Here is a 16908-nt window from a genome sequence, read left to right as displayed (position 1 = left end):
TCACGTGACAGCACTCAGGCGCTCCTCTTTATTTGCTCACAAGTTCAAAGGAAATAAAAATTAAAGGGAGAACCGAGGGGAAGAAATACGAGGATGTCAGGTTTTCTGAAGCTGAACTCCAGACATGAGAGGTCTGCAGAGGTCCTGTGTGCTTTGCTGGGTATTCATGACTGTCACTGACGAACTGACAAACTCTGTCAGCAAATGAAGGCTTTTTTTATTTATATACACATAAGTGCATCTTTTCTCGTGTGTATATAAATAAATGAATAAATACATGTCCATATGCTTTCTTTGATCGTTTTTGCAAAGTGAATGGAAACACACAAAAAAAAAAGATTGAAATTTTGGAAGCTGAGACAGCAACGCCTCCAGAGCACCACCATGAAAACACTCATGTTTAGTTGCAGAAACTAAAATTTAAATGTTGCTGATTTAACTCTGCTTACTTTCTTAATCCTCTTTGCCGTGTTGAGGGGCGTCCGCCAGAGCTCGCCATCTCTCTCTCTCTCTCTCTCTCTCTCTCTCTCTCTCTCTCTCTCTCCCCCTCTCTCCTGGGTTTTTGCTTCCTGCCATTTTACTTAGATTTTCTCAAATTGTTGACGTGTGAAATCTGAATAAATATCTGAGGAGCAGAACAACCTGATTGCCAGTTCCAAAAATGTTTGGTGAGCTTTGGTAGTTTCAGGGTTGCTGCTCTGGTTCCAGCCGTGCATCCACTAATTTGCTGGCTTCATTGTTTGTTCATGGTTTGTGGATGTTCTTCTTCTTCCCCCCCCCCCCCCTTGCATTTGTTTACGTAAAAGAAGGATCGACGAAATCATCCACTAATATGATGAATCCTGCCACAGTGTCACAGACGGATCTCAGCTATTTCTGCTCTCAAGGGACCTTTATAGCCAAAAGAGAGATTGTTGTTGTGTCAATTCGTATCTGCTAATTTACAGTTAATCCGGGCTGCAGCGGTGGATGGGATAAATTCAGATGAACACTGCCCCCTAGTGTACAACTAGCGCCACTTTAAAACTTTAAAATATCAGTCTGTGGAGTCAAGCCTCACAGATTTTGCCCGACTCTCACCGAAATATCAGACAAATGACCCGACAAGAAAAAGGGAGTTTTGTCATTTTTTTCACGATCGTTCAATCGAATCCTCTGTTTGTTCATTCACATGCGCTGTATTGTACATAAATGGATGTAAACATGTTCAACAATCGATGAAGTAGCCCTGCTTGTGACCAAACTACATTACCCATCACCCCCACACGCTCCGTTTCCTGTGAGGGGGGCGTGATAGAGTCACGTGGTACAGTATGGCGGCGTGGGCAACGAGCGTAGCGGTCGCGGCCGCTTTCGCTCAAAAATGAATTAAAAACTCACTAAAGACATTTCATTCCATTATGGTTTTGTTTTTCAGAGACTTTTAAAAGCCCGGGAAGTCCCAGGATGGATTTTAAAGCTTGTGAGAGGGAAATAATTCACTCCGGAGCGGACGAAGAGCATTCGAGGGACTAGCAACTGGACTCCTAACAGCAATAATACAACCCAACATTTTAGTACGTGCTTGTTTCATGGTTTAGTTACTTCCTAAAGGTAATTTAGTACTGGAACATGTTACTTCATTTTAGGAAGTGTTTTTCCTTCACCCAGAACTCCAGTTGCTCATGCTGCCGTCCTCTGTAGTCACCGGGACGTCCTGGATTGTTGAGGGGGGTCAGAGGTCGTGGGTCGCCCCTGTCTGGCACTAAACCTGCATCTTTAATCTGTGACGTTTTTTGTTTTTTTCCTTCCAGAGCAGCTGATTGGTCTAACGGCCTGTGAGCATGTTCCTGCCGGATTCAGCTCAAACTGGTCACCACCGTCACCACCAGGTAATCCAGTGGATCTGGAATGTTCACGTAGAGGTACAGGACTCAGTGGAGGTTCAGTGGACCACATTAGAAATGTACTTGATCTGGTTTAAATGTCCGGAACATTCAGGGCTATGAGACGAAACACAAGTCTGTTTGTTTTTTTGAGGTCATTGTGCAGGAATACAACGGAATTTCGTTTGGCAGCTTCTCTCGTCTTTTTAAGCAGCTACAATTATTAAAACGTGTTGAAAAAGAAGAGGAAAAGTAGTAAAAATAAAGTATCCTAAGCAAAGTGCAGTTAAGTAAATATGACATGTAAACAGGATATATAAATAATTAGCAAGCTGTGCAGTCGTCTGTAGGCTGGGAGGTAGTCATTTATTTGTGTGTGTGTGTGTGTGTGTGTGTGTGTGTGTGTGTGTGTGTGTGTGTGTGTGTCAGTCTTTTCACAGCCATGGGGAAGAAGCTGTTCTCTAGCCGGCTGGTGCAGGCTCTCATGACTCTGAGTGGAGAAGGAGGAGGCTGGAGAAGAGGGAGTGTCCTGGGTGGGCAGGGTTGTCCTGGATCTTTGTGGCCCGTCAGAGGAGAAGGTTGGAGCGAATCTCTTCCAGGCGTGGGAGCCGGTGATCCACTGTAGAAACCAGAAGCTGTAATAATGGTTGTCATCTCACCGTTTGATGGTGGTGGGGGATTTTCAGTTGAATAGGTGAGAAAATGTTGTAGATGCCAAGTGTTTTGACATCTTTCTGATGTAGTTCGATATCCCCGAAAACCTCGGTAGCCCACGTTAGCCGCTTGTTAGCACCCAGCGCACTCGTCACATCAATTCCTCCAAATTCACACACATGCTGTGGACCGGTGTTTGTTGGTGTTGCTCAGCATCTCATTGTCTGGGACGAGAAAAGTTCTCGAGGTTTAGACTTTAGTTGGCAAGCAGATCCTTGAATATTCACAAGCACACCTGCACCTGTTGAACCATGCCCTTTGATTCCTGTCTGTCTGTCTGTCTGTCTGTCTGTCACCAAGTCATCTTTGACCTGACTGCTTTGCTCTCTTCTCTCAGACCGCGGACCCTCGGCTCCGTGGACCCCCTGAGGCCCCGGGCTGCGAAGTCGTCCCAGACGTCATCAAGGTGCCGACACAGCAAGTTTATTGTTGATGTGATTGTTGAAGTCGTGGAGTCACAGACACCCAGAGATGTCTTGTGTTTGAATTGACACTGCAACACTGAGTCAGGTAAATCCTCTCGTTACCAGGTGAAGATGCTGCAGGGACACCATTTCCTGTGTCTTCCGATCCCTGTTTCCTTTCGATTTGAGTTCAGTTTATTCACGTGTTGTCGACGATCCCCATAAAAACAACAACAGGCACCTTCAAATGACATGACATCACAAGGAATTAGTTTAAAGTCGAAGACAGAACGTAGAAGACGAGAGGGAAATAGATTGCGACTGTTACAAGGGTAAATATCGAACACCGTTTTACCAGCCTTACAGTGAAAAACTGCCCCAGAAGCAGCTTTTGTTGTGCCACTACACTGTCGGCCACTAGATGGTGCTATACTCCAATATATCGACATTTCAGAGGCTGTTAAAACTCTTCTCATGGAAAATCCAGCAGCTGCAGGGTCGGTGTGTGTGACTTTCCTTCATGGAGGGCTTCTTTTAGAAAATTATGGACTGTCATCAAAGATTATACTCTTTTACCCCTTCTTTTATTTTATTCTTTAAGACACAAAACTGCTGATACTTTCCTGCTGCTTGGTAATTAGGACGTTACCTGATGATCCATAATGTCCTCATATAGAAGTGACACAGTCGGATCATCGTGAGTCTCTGTGTTTGTCTGGATCTGACCCAGGATCAGATCTCTGCTGATGCTCTGCCTCAAAACATAGCACGACAGGAGGAGAATTTAACACACACACACACACACACACACACACACACACACACACACCGTTTCACCTGCAGCTCTGTGGTTCATCACCTCTCACAACAGGTTGATTTTCCTTCCCTGTGCAATGACATTTTAAGTTTGGAGATGTAGAACCACCAGAGTCAGAGAAAAAGCTAGAACGCCACACACACACACACACACACACACACACACACACACACACACACACACTGAAGTAAGGGATACTAAACAGTCCAGTGGAAGCTTTTTCTCAGAGGGAGCGCTTAGCAGTGAGTCTACTGAGCAATTTAAGAGTGTGTGATGACGTCAGCGGCCCAGTGAGGAGCAGCTACTGCTAAATCCATGTGCATACCTGCGGTAGTTAGCAGGGATGCTGTCCTCCGTTCACCACCAAAAGCCTCGTGGACACAAATGCAGCCGCCAGTCTGCTTTCTGTTTGTGTGACGAGGCAGCTCCCTCCAGTCTGATATGTTTACCGCACTCTAAAAATACCACGTTGTTGCATGTCCTCACACGCATGCACACACACACACACACACACACACACACACACACACACACACACACACACACACACAGGCCTTGTTTATTCATTTGTGTATGTGGCGTCCTCGAGTGCTGGCAGGATGCAAAGACAGGCAGGCGGGAGGTGGCCATGACAAATATCACACTGTGTAAGAACGACTCTCCTGAGAGGCACTTCTTGATTTCCAGAGGATGCACCCCCACGTCTGTCTGCTCGTTGTCGTACCTTTGCCTTTAAATTCGCTTTGTTTGTGCCTCCAGAGCAGCAAATTACGTGGACACAAGTGCAATTATGAAGTACTTCCATGTTTTTACTCCACTGCATTTAAAAGACAGTTCAGACTTTGCAGATCAGGAGTTTGAAGAAAATGATCGGTTTACAAAATAGGAGTTGTTGTAACCCCCGACCCCCCCCCCCCCCCCGGCACCTCCACCATCGATCACATCTAGAAATCCAGCATTGTGATCGTTAGCAGTGTAACGTTTCTTCAGCTTAATTCTTACTTAGTCATTTGCTTGTTATACTTATTTGATGTAAAACATGGGCTCTTACATGTCGTGGAATATTGAGCAGGAGGGGTCTACTTCCTGCAACACTTGGTGGAAAATTAAAAACGACGCAGGCACAATTCAGTCTTTCTTTACCTGAGTTTTTCCGTTCTGTGTCCAAGCACTTAGAGGCAATAGAAAGATTTAGATCAGTTTACACGTTAAACAAATGAGCAGCTGATGAGTCACGACTTCTTGCTGAAACTACCCAGCAGGCAGGAACAAAGTGCACGGTTTTGCAGTAACTAGGTAGATTTTTCAGGTATTTGTACTTTACTTGGGTGTTTATGTTTCCAACAACTTTTTTTCTACCTACATTTGAGCACAATTTTCTCAAATTTGACAAATTTTCAAAACGGACTTTAAAAAAAAAAAAAAAAGCATCAGAACAGAACAGATTTTTTTTTTAATTATTATTATTCTGCGTCACTGCGCACCTTCCCAACACGGAGGCCAAGTTCAGCCAGCATGTTGACAGTCGTCATCTCATCGGCCGTCTGCGCGAGAACAGCCAGTAGGAATTCTATTTATTTAATTTGCGGGTCCTTCCAAGGGCGTCTTTTTACTTTCGTACTGTGAGTACATTTCGGTGCCTGTAGGATTTTTCTTTTTCCCGCAGTTTTACTTGAGTAAAGAATCAGTAGCTTTACTTTTACCAGAGTCATTTTTAAGCTGTACTTCTATGTCAGTAAAGAATGTGGATACTTTTGCCGCCTCTGCCAACAGGATAGAAATGAGCTCCACCAGCACAGCAAATCCAGCCCTGAAATGCTGAACCCATCGCAGAGACCACTCTGCTTCAGTTGTGCTCCTGATTCTTTAATTTGCTTTATAATACTTTTAGCTAAGTTGGCTATAAAAGGCAGGACTCTTGCTCATGGACCTGACTACTTCCTGCACCGCTGGTGTAAACACCACAGCTGCAAACCAACAGTGAAACTATTGACGAGATGGAAATTTTACACAGAGATTATTCTCAAAATCAACAGCCAGACGCCACTTAAAAGTCCTTCCAGATATTAATGAGAAGCTTCGAAATGATTGAACCAGCTGAGGACGAGCATCTCTCCTGTTGGCGGGCAGAGTGGCCAGGCAGGAGGCAACGTGGGGTTGTTGCATCCTTTGACGTGGAAGCTTCAAAACAATCAGAAGGAACAGAACACGTGTGATGAACCAGGAAGGTGCTGGGCCCCATGTTGTTTTCACGAAGTGGGTTGTTGTGAGTTTTTCTACTTTTAAGATTTTCTCTCCATCATCCCGGGGCTCTCTTTTAATTGTTTTTTATTTTTTTGCAAACTTTGAATGTAAATAAATATTCATCTAACAGATGGAGACACCGAGGTCTGCAGGAATGTAGCCTAAAATATATATACATATATATATATACATATACATATATATATCAGCTTTATTGAAACCTTTAACAAGACAAAACTTTGGCAAAGGGTTATACAATAAGTGCAAGATTCGTTGCAGTTCATGTTAGCCTTAAAGCGTCGTGTGTGTAATTGTTAATTAATAGGATAGAACATAGTTACATAGAATATAATTAGTTTGCATGTGTTACAAGAGCAAACACATTCCGAAGCTTCTTCTGAAGAAGCAAACGTTGGTCAGGGTTCTTATAGGCGGGCGGAGTGGTTCTGTAAAGGCCTCTGGGGTTTCTTCATTCACTTCCTTCATGTCTGAGTCCAAACGTCGAGCTGCAGAGGCAAACAACCGCGATACATCCTGGCGTAAATCCTCCACAGGGATCAGCAACAAATAGTCCGGGGTCGAGCGGCGGACCTGCAGTTTGACTGCGGCCGTCCAGCTCACATCACGCAGGGTTTGATGTCCTGACAGACGCTCTGGGGGTGGTGGTGGTGGTGGTGGTGGTGGTAGTAGGAGCCGCCGGCCGACGGGTGGAAGGACGAGATGCCGTTAAAGTTCAACACAAAGTCTTTCCTGTCGCAGACGGAGGAATGGCTCTGATAGCGCGGAATCCCCACTGCGGACAGACGACACAAGCAGGAGCGTTAGAAGCAGCGGGGAGAGCCGCGGCGGCTGGTCACCATCACGGCACCTCCGCATTTAAGCCATCATTTTCACAAACACAGAACTCAGCACAGGTTATTTAATGCATCTGACAGCGGGCCGCATTCTGGAAACGACTCCCAGGGACGTCTTTAGCCCTAAATGTTGTCTTGCAGACAGGAATCAAAGCCTGGTGGCGAACTCTCCCCTGACGTCTGTTCGAGCTGCCAACCAGGTTAGCAAAGACTTAAATGTCAGCAAGCAAGAAGGGAGGACGTGACAAATGAGCCTCAGGCTTTGCTTCCTGTCTGAAAGGCTGAACTGAGGGAGAAAACTCCAAACGAGCTCGAGAACAAATGTGCAGCAGAAGACTTGGCGGAGAGCGTCCTCATCCCTTTCACTCGTTAAATGACATAAAATGCGTTCAGAAAATGTGTGTAAATTTGGCTTCATCTTATCACGTGACTTACTTTAAAAATTGTTTTCTGAGAACGGATTAGATTGAATGAAATGATTGTCTTTTGACGTATAAATCTGTATCAACACGTGCAGGTATGTTTGTATTTAGTGAGGAGTTTCTCCAAGCTGCACGTCTCTTTACAAATTTCCAGTTAAATATTTATTTTCAACTTCATAGTTTATGTTAGTCTCCAATGCAATGACAGCTTTGGAAATAGCCGCTGGAGGACACCTGCTGTATTTTTATTTTGAACCTCCGTCCTTCCTCGAGGTCTCTTGCGTTGAATTCTTTTATCGGTTTATTTATTTTGACACGCTTCTAATCAGGAGCAGTATTTCAGTCATAGTATTTTTCTTCTTCTTCTTCCCTCTGAGGATCACCAACGTTGCAAATCCCGGTTCAATGGCCGTCATTTATGTCTGTAAGTGAGCCTCCATTTCCAGAGACAGAAAAATAAATGTGGAGGCTGCGTCAAGGTCATAAGGACTCCAGATGTGACTGTTTTCCAGGGGGAAGACAGCAGCCTTTATCCTCCGGCACCGCCGCTTCATGCCCTCTGCGCCGCAGACAGACACGGTTACCGGCCAGGTAGCGCGTTTATCACGCCTTCGACCTCCGCGCAGGCTCAATTAGGACGCTGCGTAAAGTTTAACGAGGCCCTCCGTCTCTCGCGGATCCTCGCCGGTGTGGTCCGAGCTGCTCAGCCTTTGTTTGGTTAACCCCTGAGACCTTTTCAGGCTCCAGCGTGGGTTTGCTCGGCTCGGTTAAAATCCCCAGACTTTAGTAAAGCCTCCGTGTGTTGTGTTAAAGTAAATGAGCGTGAAGCAGGAAGGTGGGGGGGGGGGAGTGAATTTCAACTCAGAAAAATAGTTGTTTTCTAATCTATTAATTAGAGCAAGGAGCTGTGATGCTGCTGGGACTGTGACGCCACTAAAACCCCGGATTAAACCCATAGAAAACGGATCATCTGAATTATTCAGTTGCTTCTAACACAACATTTTAAATGATCAACAAGCTGGAGGCCATTGTGCAATCATCAGACTTTCCACACAAAAAAAATCCAGCCGTGTAATTTTTAATTGATACTTGTCAAAAATTGAGATTAAAACCGGAATAAAGCCAATAAATGAAAGCGTGATAGTCGTCCTCCTAAATTCAGCGGTTAAGTTTTAGCTCTTCAACTCCTCTTTGACGTTATTTTTTTTCGAACGATTATCCGGAATTTTGAATAATTGGTATGAAACCTGCTGCTTTCAGTGTTTTCTCCTGCCAGCGTCTCGGCGTGCTCGCAGGCCTCAGCTGCGTCTGGGCCTGGCGAGCAGGCGGAGATGCTGCGAGGGCTCTTGTGTGTTCTCCCGGAGTTGGCGCTCTCCCCCTCAGCTGCGTGGTACCTGATATGTCGCTAGTGTGGCTGTCCCTGCCGTTCTGGTGAAGGTAGCTCTGCTCCAGGGAGTAGGGCGTCATGCCGGAGTGTAAACCAGAGGATGCGGGGCTGCTGGAGGCTAGAGGCTGCTGTTTGATGTAGGGGGACCCGCCGGAGGACGCCCAGTGTGCGGATGTACTGGCGTACGGGGAGTGGCCGTCCAGCGCGCTCGCCATGGCTGGGGAGGACGGCACGGGGCTGCTGCTGCTGTCCGGCCCGTAATCCCCGTTAGACGGCACGGGACAGCTCGCCATGTACGTGGAGCCGGGGCTCGGAGACATGTGGGGTACGTGGTGGCCGCCGCCCAGCCCATCGTAACCCCCGGCCATTGAATTGCTCATCATGTCCAAGTTGTAGCTGTTGCTGTGACAGGCGAGGGTGGCGGAGGGAGCCTGGAAGTCAAAGCTCTGGGGAAGAATAGAGGTGCCGAAGCCTATTCCGTTCATCATCCGGTACATGGGCTTCAGAGCTTGACATTTTCTTCTAAAACCTCTGGGTCTGCGACGGAACGAGCCCTCCTCGAACATGAACTCGCTACCCGGGTCGATGGTCCAGTAGTGGCCCTTCCCCGGCCTGCCCAGCCCTTTGGGCAGCTTGATGAAGCACTCGTTGAGCGAAAGATTATGCCGGACGGAGTTTTTCCAGCCCTGATACGAGCCCCTGAAGAAAGGGAAGCGAGCCTGGAGGAACTGGTAGATCTCGCTGAGTGTCAGGCGCTTGGTGGGGGAGCTCTGAATCGCCATGACGATGAGCGCTATGTAGGAGTACGGAGGCTTCTCTGGCCGCCGCAAACCGGAGCTCGCTTTCTTCCCTTTGACGCCGGCGGACGAGCTCTCTGTGGCGGCTTGTGGGCTCAGCATGGCGGGGTGCAGGACGCCGGACGCCGGGCTGGATCTAAGAGGAGGCGGAGGGTCCAGCTGCTGCTGAGGGGTCTCGGTCGTCATGTCAGCTCTGACGTACAACTGGCGTGGAGAGGAGAGAGGGAGGGAGAGAAGACCAGATGTCTGTAAAGAGAGAGAGATACCCAGCGGTCAGTGTCCCTGCAAGTGAGCGCCACACCGCCAGTGGTCCTCAGAATCCCAGTGCAAAATGGAGAGAAAGCTGGCTCCAGTTACGCACGACTCTCCCGTTACGCACGGTGCTCCCTTGACGCATGCAGAACGCACGGCGGGTACGCGGCGTCAGAGAGAGGAAGAGGAAGGGAGAGTGGGGGGAGTTGATTATCCACAGGAGACCGATTGTCCGGAGCTTTTAGCACGACACGGGGGCTCCACTGGGTGTCACGGCGGAGCTGAGTGTCGCTGTGAGGCGCGGCGGGCGGCCATCGACCGCCTTAATAATCCCTCAAGTGGAGGAAACACGAAAAAAAAAAACCTGGACTTTATGCGCGCGAGAGTCCAGCCAAACAAAGCGCGACCACCTATCATTCCATCAATCTTTCTCCTCTCTGCAAGAGCCCCCCCCCCGCCCCCATCCTCTCTCATCATCCGCAAATCGCCTGAAATCAGTGACGAATACACCCCCCCCCCCCCACACACACACACACCCCTCTGCCAGATCTGGCTCGAGTCCACTCACCGTTCTCTGCAGCAGAGACCCCCCCCCCCCACACACACACACACACACACACACACACATACACACCTCCCCCCAGTTGGAGCACGCAATTAAGCAATTAATCAAACCTCCTCCGACACTCCGGTCAGCAGCGCCGCACGCCAGTGGCAGAACCGGCCGGGTCACTGCTGCCTGCGTGGAGCCGCTCTGCTGTGCCGCAGAACATGCGCACTTAAATTAGCACAATATGTGTTCAGCCTGCGGATAAAGACCTCGGACCCCCCCCCCCCCCCCCCAAAAAAAAAGAATCCAGGAGGGCCAAGATGACATCCACACATGCAGAAACGAGATGCGTCGCTGTCAAGCAGGCTTCGTGTGTAAAAACCCGCCGTCTTATCGTATTTGTGTTGTTTTGCTCATAATTTCCTCTCGAACCGGGCCGCAGGATAACAAAAACAAACCGCCGGGGCGCGCGGGGTGTGAGGGATGGAGAGGCGGTGGTCCTCACCGTGCGCGCGCGCGTGTGTGTGTGTGTGTGTGTTGGGGGGGGGGCGTTGCTCTGAGTAAATGACTTTGACATGAGTGGAAGCAGGCTTTTTCCATCAAGCGCGGCCCTGGATACCACACACAGCGCGCCAGTGTCAGCTTACCGCCCCGGGCCGGAGCCGCTCCCCTGGGCCCCGCGTTCATTAGAGAGAGAAAAGAGAAATTAGCCGCGCGGGCGTCGACAGTTTCCTCCCCTGCAGAGACGTCACACACAGATTTGTCCATCATGACGGAGTTCTATATCTTATAAAGGTAATCTCAACATCCGGGCTTCATTTGAAGGAGAGAAAAGATAAAGGAAAAAAAAAGTTTGAGGGACTTTTGATTGCTGCGTGTTTTTATTTTGAGCACAGGCGGGATTTCACGGCACCGTCCCGGGTCCAGTGTGACTGCAGCTCATGAAGTTGTTCAGATTCACGTAAAAAAAAAAAAAAAAAGCCACACAACGACGTGTGTGCCGCCAGGCTCTTGTAGGGGTTTGGAGGATTTCTCCAAACAATCACCAGCAGCAACAATAACCTTTTGCACTTTGCACAACAAAGGATGTTGCGGATAAAAATCATTTTCCAGCGTTGACACGCAGCGCAGTGCGAGGACCTTCATGGCCCCAGAAACTTCCTGCAACATCAAAACGTGTGACCCCCACCGAGATCAGGATGCCCCGGCTCGCAGAGGGAATCTTTGTTCTGGAGGGTCTTTGAAGACCGGCTACTTTAACGCGCTGAAGTTACAGAAGCTCCCGATTTAGCCGCTGGACGTCTGGGACCACCGCGCGAGTCGCTCGGATTTATACTTTTGATTTAAAAAAAAAAAGAAAAAGAAAAAGAAAAGTTTGTTGAGGCGCAGTCCGGTCCAGAGGCCGCGACCCGACCGGATGGAGCTGCTGTTTGTTGTCATGTTGAGGCTGAGTTGTTGTGTTTATCTCCGTGAAAATGAGAAGATTTACAGGCCGGTCTGACCTCAGGTAACCTCCGGTGAGCTTAGAAATGAGACGGCCTCGTTCTTATTTTACATTTATATTTGATTTTAATGAGATTAATTAAATGGACTCGATGAGGATTTTATTTTTGTATATTTCCAGGCAACAAAAAAAAAAAATAAGAAGAACAAATACAAAGAGAAGGACGTTCCCCTGAATGATTCCAGCAGGAATTTTATTTGAGGCTTTATTCTGAAGGTCTGGAGGTCTCACGTGTCGCCCGGGCCTCTCACAAGACCGCGGTTGTTAGTGGAGCTGCCGGGGTTCCTCCGGGCCGCCCCGCCTGCTTCCTGTGGCTGCTCCCGAGGTTCGGAGCTGCCTCTCCGGGGCTGAGTGAGGTCAGGCCCGGTCAGGCCGGAGTGACTCACTGTTTGGACCCGCTCGTGAATTGTTTCACCGTCTGTGTCGTCATCACGCGGTGCTTCAGAGGCCGACGGGTGAAACCGCGAGCGCGCGGCTCCTCGCAGTGCTTAAAATATTTTTTTTTTTTAAATTGAAGGAAAAGATGTTTACAAAGACGGAGGGTGCGCCCCGTGACGTCAGGGAAGCTGAGGATGCTCAGATAGCCACGTGACAGAGTCGCAGACAGGTGTGCTGTTCCGATGTTTCACCTGCAGGTTGCAGCATTGTCCCTGGAAACAGCGGCGAGTCTCACCTGTCACCTGTCAGACCGGCGGCCCAGTGACGCAGGATGACGATGACGAGGATGGTGGTGGTGGTGGTGGTGGTGGTGGTGGGGGTCCGGTACACGAATAATAACGTGAACTCCGTCAGAACATTTTACACACACACACACACACACACACACACACACACACACACACACACACACACCATGATGAGTTTCCTCAGTTCGGTTTAATGAATGTTCTCATGTTCGTAACAAAACTTTGGCTTTTAATCTACCCGTGTGTGTGTGTGTGTGTGTGTGTGTGTGTGTGTGTGTGTGCGCGCGTGTGCTACATTTCCTCCGTATGAGAAGTGCCATGTTATTAAAGCCTGACCGAGAGTGAAACCAAACGGGCCTTCATGAAAACACCAGAATCACTCGTTCCTGGGCTGACAAGCTCGGAGCCGCTGTTCTTTCTGTCTGTTTTATTTATTTCCCTTCAATAATCTTTTCAAAATCATAAATAATTATTTGAGCACTGAGAGGAGAACAGTTTTGCAGCTCCTTGCTTTTCCTCAGGCTGATTATTGCTGTCAGAGCGATTCCTCAGATTTATTTATCTTTTCCTTAAAGTGGTTAAAAAAAAAAAAGAATCCCTAATTAATTACTGTTAATTCTGACTGAATTCACGCAAATGAATCCACAGGGTGCTTTCATCTGAACGTCTTGGGATCGTATTCATTTTACTACTTGATGATATTTGTGTTTTTGTGGGTAATTTTACCTCAAAATGGTGGATTTCCTGTCGGAGCGGCACCTGAGGGCGCTTGACGCCGCCGAGCTCCGTTTCAGGACCGCGGAGAGCAACAGGAGCCTCCGGACGCCAGCAGAACCGCGTTGACGTGCAGTTTATTTCTTAAGATGGAGTCCACACAAGTTCAACTGTCTGTCCTCTTTTTTATTGTGCCAATTAATGGCGGGAGTTACTTCACCTCGCGAGAGCAAGTAAACACCGGGGGGGGGGGACAAAAACATTTATTAGAAACAAACGAGCCAAACCCTAAAATGTCTCTTCCCCCTTTTTATTTTCTTCTAAATTTCAAATTTTTTATTTTGTTTCTCGATTGAAGGAGAGACGCGCGCGCGCTGCTCATTTGTTCTCAAATTGTTGTTGACGTTTCGTGATGGCAGTTATTGTTACGTCATCTGGCAGTTATTGTTACGTCATCTGGTGATGTGGCACATGAGTTTGGTTGTTTCAACAAAAATACCAGGCTGAACAGCCGCCGCTCCCGCTGTCTTTCATAATAATCGTAATAATAATAATAATAATAATAATATCATCATCATCATAATATAATAATAATAACTATGGATATATTTGGTATTTGTTGATGCTATTTTTATTTCTCACCTGGTAAACGTAGGTGCAGATTTAATTTAATGTTGGTTGATTTATATTCAACATTTTTAAAACCATTCCCTCCTTTTCTTTTCTCTTCTTTTCTCTTATCTCCTTTTCTTTTCTCTTCTTTTCTCTTATCTCCTTTTCTTTTCTCTTCTTTTCTCTTATCTCCTTTTCTTTTCTCTTCTTTTCTCTTATCTCCTTTTCTTTTCTCATGTGAACTCCATGCAGGCTCCATCACCACCTCAGCTGAAGCCCCCCCCCCCCCCCATCCCTACACCTGCTCCTCATCTTCCAAACATCCGTTTCATCGCTCATGAAAACTCTCTGAACATCACGGCCCCACTGTTTCACGATTTTTATTATTATCATTGTAATAATCGTTATTATTATTATCATATTATAATTCATTAACAAAAATAGCAGGCATGCACGAGACAATCCGAGGGAAACGTCTCCTTGCGCGTTTCTGGTTGCAGTCACGTGATTCCCACTGCAGCTCAGTCAATACTTTTATTTATTTACAACAGTATTTTATACAGCAGGTCATACAAAACACACAAATATAAATAGATGAATGGTTTTATGTTACAACATGGCACCCAGCAGAAATGACCATGGATACAGGAAAGCGCACGCACACACACACACACACACACACACACACACACACACACACACACACACACACACACACACACACAGTGGAATGTCCTGCGATAACCTCAGTCACCACACAGTTACATGTAGTATGACGTCACGTCATGTTCTCATTGCAGAATGACCTACAGTAGTCATGACAACAGGGTTTTACAGCTGAAGAGGGTCAGAGCGCCACAAACGTGCACGCAGGGTTTTGTTGTTGTTTTGTCTTAAGAGAGCAGGGAGTCTATATGGAAGCCCCCCGCCTTGCTGGGCGTCCTGAGCGCGGCCTCTGGTGCTGCCAGGCCCGCTGACGTGTGCTGCTGGAGGTATGTGAGCGCGTCCCTGCTGGGCTCCGTGCTGCAGCTGCCGCTGCTGCTGTACACGGCCTCGGACAGGAAGCTGTGCTGTACCGGATAGTTCAGAGTGTAGGGCATGAAGTGGCTCCCCGGGGGCCAGAAGAGCCGGGACCCGGGGGTCTCTGCACCCATGTGGCTCTCCTCCCTCCGCTTGAAGGGTTTGCTGAGGATGCTGTCGATGGCGAAGGAGCTGGAGAACTTGACCCCCACCCTCTCCTCCGCGGCTGGGAGGCGGGTGTCCTCGCTGAGGATGTCTGAGCTCTCCTGCTCCTTGGGGGGCCTCTTGGCGATCCGCTTCCGTCTGCGGCGGAACACCCCGTCAGCGAAGGTGTACTCGCTGTGGGGGTTGAGCATCCAGTAGTTGTCCTTGCCCCAGGGTCTGGAGGGGTCCCGCAGCACTTTGAGGAAGCAGTCGTTGAGTGACAGGTTGTGGCGCACCGAGTTCCTCCAGCCGGTGTAGCTGCCGCGGAAAAACGGGAACTTCTTCATCAGGTAGTCGTTGATCTCCGCCAGCGTGAGGCGGCCGCTGCCGGACTCGCGGATGGCCATGGCGATCAGGGCGATGTAGGAGTAGGGCGGCTTGGGTCTGCGGGTGTAGGGCTTCCCCTTGTTGCCGTCGCCACCCTGCGACACAGGTGCCGGGCTGTTGGCCACGCAGTCCCCGTCCGACCCCAGCTCGTCTCCGGACAGAGGAGAGGGGACTCCCCCCTCTGCGTCCATGCACAGCTCCAGCGGCTTTTGCGCAAAGTGGTGCGCAGAGAAAACTTCAAGTTTCATTTTTCCAGAGAAGAAGGATGGTCAGCTGTACGCCTCCCGTCAGCAGGTGTAGGAGTCCCCGCAGCACAGTTGTCTCGGGATTGTTTGTGTGGAGGCTCGTCTGGAGAGCTGGAGGCACCTCGCGCCTCAGTCTAGAGCAGCCGAACTCAGATCTGTCTCCCGAGACACGCGTGTGGCTATAATATAACGCCTGGGATAGGGACGGCCCACGGGCGGAGTTACTGCTCCAATCCATTGAAACCATTCGGTGATATTTACAATTGAACGCCACGCATTTTAACGCAAGTGGAGGAAAACACAGAGGGAATAAATCTATCGATCCGTCGATCAGTCGATCGAGTTACAGCATCCCTTCATCAGGGTTTGACTGCTTTTTATCATTCATCGCCTTCCTCATTTAAGCACCAATATTCTATCCATTTAAGTACGCTTTCCCACCCTTTTTTTAAAAAAGAAAACCATATCTGTCTCGTCTGCACTGGCGTCTCCTGCAGCCTCCAGTCACCTGAGGTGTTGGAGCCATTTCGATATTTCATGGGGAACTTTTTTTTTTTTTTTTTTTTTTTTTTAGCACAAGAGAAAACTTGAGCAATGATGAAATAAAACTGCAGGGGCGAAGTTGGGCAGAGAAACACAGCGGCAGTACGGAGGCCTGCAGGGGCCAGACAGAGAGAATCTTTTTTTGTGTGTGTGTGAGCATTGAGTGAAGAAGAAAACGGAGTCCATAAGATACTAGTAGTTCCCTCAGTTTAGTATCTTTTTTAATCAAAAATACAAAGAATATTCATGGTTTTAACCTGCAGCTATGGATTAACTTAATTGCCGGAACATGTTGTAATTTGTGGCATCAAAATAACCAAATCGAGGGAACAGGTTTTACCGTGGGGTCTCAAAATGCTAATAAAAAATTCTCTATTTGCTCACTTTTTTTTCTCTCCGTGGCCACTCAAGGCCTCCGTACTGCACTGAAAAAAAAAGAGACAGACAAAAAAAAAAAAAAAGCTGTTCCACTTCACTGCATCTGACGCTCCAGTGGAAGAAAGCAACTCTGGGATTAAGCAAGAGATTCGTCCATAATAAAGAAATTAAAACATGTAGGCGTCACTCCAGAGGTCGGCTAAAGTTCATAGGAGCAATGCACCTGCAGGCAAAGCAACACCTGATGCGAGGAATGACGGCCGGAGACTTGGTGTGAATATCTCAGGAGAATCGGTTCGGTGTGCAGTGTCGTGTTTTAAAGGGGTTTGAGTTGATTTACTGGAAATAATTGAAGGGATGACAAAGACA

The 16908-nt window shown here is 48.0% G+C and overlaps 2 protein-coding genes and 1 long non-coding RNA gene across 4 annotated transcripts; 1 reads left to right on the top strand and 2 right to left on the bottom strand.

Annotated features, from left to right (window-relative positions):
• Window positions 1-1319: 1319 nt before the first annotated feature.
• LOC147249435 (uncharacterized) lies at window positions 1320-5001 on the top strand. Of its 2 annotated transcripts, XR_015119234.1 has the most exons (5): window positions 1320-1556; window positions 1794-1871; window positions 2295-2559; window positions 2917-2985; window positions 3110-5001. It is a non-coding gene; the product is annotated as an uncharacterized LOC147249435 (long non-coding RNA). The 2 variants fall into 2 exon arrangements; XR_015119233.1 differs by having other exon boundaries at window positions 2917-5001.
• A 1257-nt stretch (window positions 5002-6258) lies between these two features.
• Window positions 6259-10246, bottom strand: foxf2b (forkhead box F2b). Its single transcript, XM_086223585.1, has 2 exons — window positions 8715-10246; window positions 6259-6837 (listed from the first exon to the last, which is right to left on the bottom strand). The coding sequence occupies exons 1-2, from the start codon at window positions 9688-9690 to the stop codon at window positions 6662-6664; spliced, it is 1152 nt and encodes a 383-aa protein (XP_086079711.1). The 5' UTR covers window positions 9691-10246; the 3' UTR covers window positions 6259-6661.
• Window positions 10247-14172: 3926 nt separating this feature from the next.
• Window positions 14173-15765, bottom strand: foxq1b (forkhead box Q1b). Its single transcript, XM_086223772.1, has one exon. The coding sequence runs from the start codon at window positions 15619-15621 to the stop codon at window positions 14716-14718; it is 906 nt and encodes a 301-aa protein (XP_086079898.1). The 5' UTR covers window positions 15622-15765; the 3' UTR covers window positions 14173-14715.
• Window positions 15766-16908: the final 1143 nt, after the last annotated feature.

Source organism: Aulostomus chinensis, chromosome 14 (assembly GCF_037954235.1).
Source record: "Aulostomus chinensis isolate RoL2024-O1b breed Wild chromosome 14, RoL_Achi_v1.0, whole genome shotgun sequence".
Classification (NCBI taxonomy): Eukaryota; Metazoa; Chordata; class Actinopteri; order Syngnathiformes; family Aulostomidae; genus Aulostomus; species Aulostomus chinensis.
Note: the sequence above shows the minus strand (reverse complement) of the source record. Positions and strands in the feature narration are given on the sequence as shown.

Bases quoted from the DNA above. Each gene is read 5' to 3' on its own strand.
- foxf2b (XM_086223585.1), bottom strand. From the start codon at position 9,690: ATGACGACCGAGACCCCTCAGCAGCAGCTGGACCCTCCGCCTCCTCTT. The intron at 6,838-8,714 runs GTACCACGCAGC...GTCTGTCCGCAG, and splicing joins CCACACTAGCGACATATCAG to TGGGGATTCCGCGCTATCAG.
- foxq1b (XM_086223772.1), bottom strand. From the start codon at position 15,621: ATGAAACTTGAAGTTTTCTCTGCGCACCACTTTGCGCAAAAGCCGCTG.